Source organism: Hippopotamus amphibius, chromosome 1 (assembly GCF_030028045.1).
Source record: "Hippopotamus amphibius kiboko isolate mHipAmp2 chromosome 1, mHipAmp2.hap2, whole genome shotgun sequence".
Taxonomy (NCBI): Eukaryota; Metazoa; Chordata; class Mammalia; order Artiodactyla; family Hippopotamidae; genus Hippopotamus; species Hippopotamus amphibius.
Window position 1 is genome coordinate 199176231 of NC_080186.1, and position 9928 is coordinate 199186158.

The 9928-nt window shown below is 36.3% G+C and overlaps 1 protein-coding gene across 7 annotated transcripts in view; it reads right to left on the bottom strand.

Annotated features, from left to right (window-relative positions):
* CAST (calpastatin) overlaps positions 1-9928 on the bottom strand; it is a 114564-nt gene that overhangs the window by 93150 nt on the left and 11486 nt on the right. For all 7 annotated transcript variants that reach the window (XM_057738738.1, XM_057738711.1, XM_057738749.1 and 4 more), the window contains exon 2: positions 7867-7929. In XM_057738738.1, the coding sequence (XP_057594721.1) occupies positions 7867-7929 (63 nt within the window). The remainder of the gene's footprint in view (positions 1-7866; positions 7930-9928) is intronic.

Sequence of the window (9928 nt, forward strand, 5' to 3'; positions counted from 1 at the left end):
TGATGAGGAAGACTAAACTGATACGTAGTCTAAAGAGGAGTCATTAAATAAAGAATAAAAGGAATGAGGGAATAGTTGAAGGAACAAGATCCTAGGAGAAGGGGGAAGAAATAGCGTTAGTACAGCTCCCTGCAACCAAAGCCTCCCACGTGGTCCAATGATCCCTTGAAACTGCAGCACCCTTGATGTGCTTCAGAGCCACGCTGTCCACAGGACATGGTAAAGCAGAGTTGGCTGAGGAATGGGGTTGGTGGGGGGCATTTTAAAAAGAAAAGGAAAGAGGAAATGAGAAGAGAAAAAAAAAGGAAGAAAAGCTTGTGCGTGCCAGGAACTGTGTTATGCACTCTATAAGAATTATCTGTGTTACTCAAAATGTGCTCAGAAGACCACTGTCAGAAGATGAGTCACCTGGGGTGACTGGTAAAAATACTGATTCCCTGATCCCACCTTGGATCTGGAAAATTAGAATGTTTAGAGAAGGGGCCCAGGAGTCTGAATTTTTCATACTATCTCCAGGTGATTCTCAGGCATGTTAAAACTTGAGAATCACTGCATTATCTCACGTACTGTCCTGGAAGATGAGCAAGAGAGAGCTTTTAATAATTTGTTGTGATACTAAGCGCTCTACATATTCACTAAGCAGTCTGTAATAATGCTGACTGAAACCTAAAAGACTTTATGATGTCAACGTGCTGAGAGGTTTTATTTCACAAATAAACTGTTTTTGGAAGCCCATAACAAGCTATTACGTACACTGGTATATGATAAAATATTATTGACTTTATGACAAGAATCATACATATTCAGTCCTTAGATGACACAGGTATCTTGCTACGGGCACAATTTCATCCCTTTTGAATCAGTCATTCCATTATGTTTGAGAAGCTAATAAAGTCTAGAGAGAAGACTGAAAAACATATAAACTTTAAAACAGGGTATTTCAGGACTAATATTTAATTGATTTGTCCATCATATTTCCAGGACTTACATTCTATTCTAAAGTCAGTAAATTTAACTCCTATTCAAGTCCTTTGATATTTTGTTAACTTTGATTCCAATTTCCTATGCTATAAGGTACACTCTTCAGAGACAATTCTGGTGGGACCTAAGATCTTAGGCAATTAGGTTCATTCCTCCAAAGTGCAATAATGAAGGGTATTCTATTGCTGTATGATATAATGTTGATATATTTATATGTTCTTTTACAGAGGCAAAATGCTTAACTATTTTTATTAGCCACTCCCTACCACTTATATGACATTTTTTATGTCACAGATTCTTAATTTAAAAGCACATTATTTTCATATTCTTTGTTTTAAAGAGGGACTGTATTTTCTAGCAATTGGCATATGTTTCTGGGTGTTACACAGAGTTGTTTTGAAACAAAAGGACTACTAAGCTTAATGAACTACCAAATTTCCTTCCTTTTTTCATGGGAAAGGCTTGGAATATATAGTCAACAAAACAATTTGAGTCCTGGTTAGAAATCAATAAGGGGCTCACTTTTACTGCCAAAGAATTTCTCTTTGTTGCCTAGTAATAGCAATAATAATAAGGTAGCAGTAATAATAATAGTCGTAGTAATAACAATAATAGCAGCTCACGTTTAGAGAGCACTTCCTTATGTCCCAGGCACTGTTCTCGACACTTCGTATGCTTGGTCTCACTGATGTTCACATTAAACTCATGTAGAGGATACTATTATCTTCATGGTACACATGAGGAAGGTACCCTTAGTGAAGCAAAGTTTTTGCCCAAGAACACATCGCTAGGAAGTGGCAGAGCTGGGAACAAGTCCACGCAGTGGGACCCTAGAGTCTGCACTCAGCAACTACAATATGCTGCCTCCGTGGGCACCACGGACTGGGTGGCAAGCTAACTGGGTTGGGAGTGTGGCTCTTCAGAGTTTCCACAGCACATTAGAACGAAGATGCTCTCAGTATGGTCTCAGAATGGCAAATAATTTTTGTCCTGAATTTTATAAACTTCCTGCATTTTTCTCAGAATTCACCCTGAATACATGTCTTACGATAATTGGCTATGTGAATGTCTATATAATGCCTGGTATTTTATCTGCAGGTTTTGAATTTAAAGTCATGGATTTCTCATGAAGACCCATATAAGAAAATACTAATTCTAAGAACTATGTAAACAAGTTTCACCCACTGAAAGGCAAGCAGTAACCTAAATTATATCATGATGACATACACAAAGGCAAATGCATCAGGAACCACACAAAGAAATCCCAGAAAAAAAGAGACAGAACGCCTCCTCCAAACTGATTATCTCCAGACTCCTAAACCTCCAGCCCTTCTGTTGAAACTCAGGAGGAGCTACACACAGTGAGTAAACAGAACAGAGTCTCAAATGAGAGCCTATTTCACAGGTCGTACCTGAAGAAAACTAGAAAAGAGGAGACTTGACTCAAGAAGCTAAAGAGTGTCACTGAGACAACCCAAGAATTCCTAGCATAAAATAATCTCAATAGCAGTTTCTACTCATCTTCTCACAGAAGAGGATGGAATTTTACTAAAAAACAAAGTCAGGGAATTGCCAAAGTCTAGGCAAAACCTCCACTCTAACTGTAACTGAGCAGGACTCTATGGGGCCTTCCTGGGAAAGATGACCTCCCACTCCCCCCACCCCGCCTCATCCCAACCCCAGTCCTCCACCTGCCCCTTGTTTGTAAAAAAAAACTTTAGTCTCCTAGGCCTTCCCTGACTTCCAATGAATAAATTTAGTCAGAGAAGTGAGAAAATGCAGAAACAAAGGAAAATAGTCAAGCAAGACATCATTTTCCTGATGACTGAAAGAGAAAGTAAATCTCATAAAGTGATATACTACAAGAAGAAAATTTCAGAAAAGAAGTCTGCATCCTTAATAGGAAACAAGATGGTATTACCTCCATGAAACCCAGGTAGAGAACTACAGATGCAGAGCAGAGGGAGATGGGAAGACAACAGAGTGAAACATGAAGAGAGGTGAGGGAAGAGTAGATTAGACAGGGGTACAATGAAACAGGATAAAAAGGCAAAATTTAAACCTGTATTGGAAGTTTCAAGGAGCAGAGTTTAAATGACAGAAATAATAATATGGGGGATAAACTTCAGAAACTCTCCCAGAATGCAAAGTTAAAGGTCAAAGAGAAAACTGAGGCTGCTGATTAATTAATGTTTAAACTCAGAATTATATGTATGTTTTAAAAGAAACTAAAGTAAGAGCAATAATTTAAAAAATAGACATTCCAGGAAACACCAGAAAAACACATATGTAGACACATCCCGGCAATTTTTAAGAATTGTAAGAATAAAAGAAAAAGAAATCACATGTGCACCAAAGCAGGAAAAAAAAAGCTTTCTAAAAATAAATAACAATTAGGCTTCCCCAGACATCCTCTCTATAGCACAAAAGTCAGAAAACCATGGAGCAACAGGTACAGAATTTCAAGGAACAGAACTGTTACCCAAAAATGCACAATTTTGTACTAATTTCTTGTGCAAAGCCAGCAGAAATACATCCTTGGAATTCACACTGATGCAGAAAATCACCATCCATGTTCCTTCGCTGAAAAAAATTATCTTCAAAAATATTCTAGTCAATGGAGAAATCAATCATAATTTAGAACTAAAAAACGGGGAAACCACAGTTGAAAAGGATTTTGGAACGTCCTTTAGTGAGTTTAGCCTTCCAAATCAGACACCCAGCTGGATTCTAGATCTCCAGGTAAGACAGGTGGGACTGCCCTTGGGGCCCCTCTTCAGTTTTGCCTCCTTTTTGACACTGGGACATGAACTTGTCCAGCCACAATCAACTCCTTACAGTTAAAACGGAAAAGAGATTGTAATGACCCATCACCCCTTAAAATACTATTTGCTGTGGCATTCTTCCAGAATTTGCTAAGGACAGCTATATCACTTGCTGGCGGGAACACTGTCTCAGAAAACTTCCTGAACAAGAAACACGTTTCCCTCTCTCAAAAATACAGCACAAAATAATGACCAGTTTAAATACTATATTAAATGCCAAGACACTTAAATACAATTTTCTATGTATTTAAAAGCCACACATAATGATGACTTTTTGATTGTAAAAGATTTATCTATCACAAAGCACATTGTTTATCATTTTTAGTCTAGGCCCTGTTGCTATCTCAGTTTAAACATAAAATATATACACAGAAAAAAGATGTAGAAAAATACTCAAAGATGGAAATAGTGACCATCTCTCTAGGTGCTAGAATTCTAGATTACAGTGTTTCTTCTTTAAAATTTTTGGAACTTTCTAAATTTTCTTTAATGGTTATGTTTTAGCTGTATGATCATTAAAAAGTTACTAAAATCAGTATTATAATAATTATGAATGTACAATATTATCACATTAATTTGAGAATATACAAAATTTTGTAACAGCAGTTATAACAAGTGGTAAGACTGGGTAATACTTTTGTTTTTCACAAGTACATGTTACTTTTGTGATTAAAAAAGACTAATTTCATCAAGAGAAAAAAATGTTAGAAATTTTTAAATGTTGGAGTAATTCATGGAGTTTAGAAGGAGGAAAGGTAAACACACTGAGGGAGAGAATGCCACCAATGCTATTATGGTAAAGAAAATTTATCAAATATCTTTCCCTTTAAGCCACAATTTCAACTCTATACGTCTCCCTTTCTTTACCCATAAAAATACATCCATTATTAAATCTGAAGTTCTTAAAACTGGCTCTGGGAGATCATGTCCGTCACATGCTTTAAATTCTATTCCTCAAGACCTCATTGAAATATGTTGTTAAGATGCTCACACTCCCCCAGTGTGGCCAGATGTGTCAATCAGATACTTCAAATAGATTTGATCGCAGGTTTGAAATGGCTACTTTGTTCCACTGTTTTTAAAGATGCTGGTAAAAGTTTTCATTTTTCTTTTTTCCTGCTCTCTAGTCATTTTATTTTTGTTTTTTTAGTCCATGCAACTTTTGGTCTTATAATTCCTCTACACTTGAGAAGGATTTAAATTCTTAACGATTGTCATAAGAAACAAACAAAAAAAATATTTTCATAGACACTTAACTCCATCCTCAAGTATTTATGTTGCAAATGCAATGTGACAAATATTTTAGCTGCAACTGTCTATTAAAATTGCTGCGGACATCTTAGGATCACTTAGTGGTTATATAGGAGTTATACTCAAGACAAGTAAGAGCTATTTATGGTAGCAGGAGAGAAAGAGCTCTGAAATCCACACAGCTGCATTCATCCCCAGATATTTTTACATATGACAATACAGTAATGGTTTTTCTGCCTAACCCTAATCGTTTTTACTCCTGGTTAAATCTTCCTGAAGTCCTCCTCTGTACACTTTTTCTTGCACCTCCAAATGAAATGCAGCAGAGCAATAAAAGGAGAAGAAAAAAAAAAACACTGAGAAGTACCCCTGAGCATAGAAAGCACATTTTCAAACTGATTTTGTTTCAAAGGCCTGGGTTGGTCCACAGAAGTCTATGTATGTTTGCATATGCTTGGGAACAACAAGTTATTTACCTTTTGGAGGTATATGCTAGTTTGAAAATGGATTACCAAAAACCCAAACTAAGCTCCTTAATCTCACTTCTTGTTCAACAGAATAGCAGATAAGAACATATTTGGGAGAAAGAATCAGTTTTGGGAAATCTTTCTCCAATAATCTTAAGAGGATGGTAACCACCTGTGTGTGGTAGGCAAGGCACATTACAAGTCCAGATTGCACATGGTTTTATAATCATGAACATAAATGCTAAAATAATGCCTAGTGCAGGATGATTCCCTTGAATTGTCTCCAGGGTCATAATACGTCATCAATGACTTATTTGCACATGATATAAAGAATTAGAGACTCTTTAGAGACAGACCATATTAGAAATATAACTTGACTTCCAAATTATCCCACCCTATCAAATGGATATGGTCAGAATTTGGTGAGATAATAAACAATCTTCAATCTCAGGCTATCTGAATCTCTGCAGTGATTTACGCCACGGGAGCAGGGCTAAGCCTCTATCTCCTCTTTGCTTCTGCCAGCTGGGATGCAGCAGAACAGACTGATGTGTCCAGGCTCTGGCACAGGTACAAGGATTGTAAATCTGAATTTCTCACAAGTGTTATGAAACAATGTCAGACTTGCCTGAATTCCTGATAAAAAAAAAAAAAAAAATTCTTTCTTCTCTTGAGGTAGAAGTTCAGCCTTTCCGTTTCAAAAAACTGACACAGAAGTCAGAAGACCACTGACACAGAAGTCTCAAATTCTCCCCTGGCTGCACTGATAACAGGACTACTTACCAGTTTTCCCAAGTCCTTTATAAATATGAAAATAAGGCACTTTATAGTCCGGATATTATAAAAGACTTAATACAGGGCGAGCAGTTGTTGCCTAAACCAGCAATGCCTATACACTCAAGACGTAGCATTCAAGCTTCCACATAATAATATAATTGCAGGGAATAATCCTATAAGAACTATGTCACTATCCACTTGATTGTATTGGAAAAGATTTCCTTTTTTGTGCAAATAGTTTAAACGTGATTAATGTTAATAGAGAATAACATCTAAAAACATTATTTCCTGGTCTGGAGAATAAAGCAACATTACAATTTTCAAACAGGAAACTATTTGATAGACAACTTATCTGGGTATATATATATAAAGAGTAGGTTGCTAGGGGAACTGAGTGACACTATGTAGATTTTCATGCTAGCAAAAGGGGGAAAATGTGGTTCTTTCCCCATGGAAAAAATTTTTAAATAATTTAACCAAGAAGTGGGATAAAATCTTAACAAAAGTTTATTTTTACTTTGTAAGGAAATCTTGCCTTCATGGATACAAAAAATTCACTGCAAATCTGTGTGGTAAGAAATAACCTAAATTATGTTGTCACGGGTATTGGTAATGGAAACAATAGTAGACAGCTGAGGACTAAACCTTAGTGCAGAATTCATAGCAAATTCTAGTCATAATGGTCTCCTTCACACTAAATATATTGAAATATAGTGAATATTTCAAAACTGCAGAAAATAAGCAGAAAGAGGAGCTAGATTTCTGGAAACATAATAATAATATAGAGAAAAATAAAATTATTACTTTATGCTTTCTTAATTCCCAGGTACCTTTCAGGACCTGGCTCTTTTACCAACTGGAAATGGATGATAAGGATCCCTATTGAATGAAGATGAATGTCCCATTGAAATTTAAAATGTAAAAAGCAGCAAAAAGCAGACAAGCCCTTTTAGAGGACAGCACTTTCACATGACCCTTCCATGGAGACAAGGCCATGTTGACAGTGCACAAAATGGGGCATCATTCAGGGAGAGGAGAAATTCGTAGGCTCAAAGAAAACCCATCTCAAAGTGGACGCTTGGTTTTACTAGTATTTCCACAGGATGGATCCAAATAAAAACAGTCCTTTTCTCTCCCTTTTGTTTATGAACCTGAATGACTGGTTTAATCTAGGTTATCACTGTCCTCCTTTCACAGTGACTCTCATAAAGAAAGATTTCTTTTTCAAATATAGCATTTGGTTTCCCCTCCTAAATGTTTTGTTCAAACAAAATAACAACAACAACAAAACAGTTAAGATTCACCAATACCTGTAGGGAAAACACCCTACACAACTGAGTTCTATTCCTAAGTGGAAACCATTTCTAGAGGTTCCTCTCCCAGGAACACTTTATTTTTTATTTATTTCTTAATGATTTCCACTTACAGTCTTGAATCAAATCTTAGTTAAAACTAAATTTGCCAATCTTCCTGTAGGAGATATTTGCTACCTCATTATTTATTCCAAGACAGAATTCAGAATTTAAAAACAAGAGAAAATGAAAACCCAGTATTGCAGAAATTACCTCATCTGATCCTTTCTTTTCTCCTGACTTGGAAGATGATCCACGGGATTTTCCATCGGTGTGCTGTAAAAATATTAAAAGAGATAATGTTTAATAGAGGGAGGTGATACAAGGTAATAAAATAGTGACTTTAATCCCAAAGGGCTACATACATAGACTGTAAAAACAAGGACCCCTTTAATCTTCCTCCTGAGAATTGTTGATAATTCTACACCAATGCAGGTGGCCTTCAAAAATTAAGGGAAGCTACAAACATTGATTTGGGTTGTAGAAAGTCAGCCTGTAATTAACCAAACATAGATTTGATGGTGATGCCAAGGCAGCACCTTGCCTCCTACCAAATGCCTCGTGGAATTTTAAAGCCCAAATTGTCAGCATAGGAGACATCTGGTTCCCCACAGAGATGAGATATCTGAAAACCACGCTGAGCCCAAGGCATACTTAAGCCTCAGTTCAGCATCACCTCAAGGGAGGACCACCCCTGTCAACCATCACTTCCAGTAGCTCTTGGAAATTCTCTGGAGTTTTTCTGTCTGAGTATTTACCAACACAGAAAGATAAACCTTGCATTGGAAAGACCATACCTGCAACTTTCATTAACTATGACTTAAGAACTTCATTATGTCCTGAAATGGAATTATTTTTCTCACTAGGACACTGGGGATGAATGTAAGTATTTTTATGTGGTACATAAAAGCTTCAAGTAGCTTACATATTCATGTGTTTTGATAAGATAAAAGAAGCCATGAAGATTATTGAATTTTTTTTTTGAGAAATGAAAAAAAAAAAATATTGTATGTTCCTGAAAAGGAGGTACAAAGAATTATTTCATTTCTTGCACACTGTGGGATGTGCAGGAAAGTGGGGAAAGGAAGCCTAAATATAGGAAAATAAAAAGCTCACCATTGGGTTCGACCCCAGTCACCTTCAGTTAAATCGAAACATAAAATCCCATTACGCTCCCTAGAGTTGAATCACAACCTGAATATGTAGGTCACTTAAATTATTCAAATTAAAAAGAATGACAATAATAGTAATGGTAATAATAATAATTTATATCATTCTTTATTATTTACAAGGCACTTTCATATACATTTCTGATAGAGAAAAGAGGCTCATGTGATTTCATGGATTAAAAAAACTAAGAATAAAAGTCATGTGATGTGCTTTTCACAAGGACATATACCTACTAAATGAGAAAAGTTTGCAAAACAGGTTTTCTGACTTAAAATCTATTGTTTGTTACTATACCATGATAAATAAAATAGGATAATATTCCCTTTAATCATATCAACAGATATTTTTGTAAAAGAAAAAAAGAAAAGGCCAAGCAATGTTAGATGTGTGGGTGAAAACTTTCAGTAGCTCTTTGTGTAAAAAACTAGAATGAAGCCACTTTCCCTAATGGAAAATTCTTCCCCAAATGAAAGCCTCACATGGATTAGCAGGTAGACCCCACAGAAAACAGGCAGGCTGCAGCAGCTTGGTGAATGAAGCTCTCTACAGGGCTCGTTTCACCCAGATGTCCTAGTCAAGAGCTTGTCCACAGTTGTGAGCAATTGTTATTGAGTAATTAATGGATCCTGGGGGGAAAAAGGAGCCATTTAAAAGCTCACATATGTATCACAGCTAGATGTTAATTGATAAGGTTTAGAATAATTGGTCAGAAAAAGATTCTTAATGGCCAGACTAGGGTGAAGAATTATTCAATATTGGAGAGAAAATGTGAGAGGGACAGACCGACAATGACAGAGATTTACCCAATCTGTCTCCTTCCAGAACCAGTAAATTTAGAACCATGACATCACATTCATTTCTTATCACCAACTCCATATCTTTTTTAGATTAGACAGAGGTAATATGTAATAACAATACCCACTGTGTGAGTGTGCTGTTTCGAGTACCTCATTCACTTATAGGGAGTATGATCATTCCATTTTACAAATGAGAAAACCTAAAAGAGGTAACCCGCTCTTGTCGGGGCGAAGGTCCCACTCTGCTTCCTGCTTGTGTGGCAAACATTTATTATGATTTATTACCCTACAGTAAACATGAAGACAGC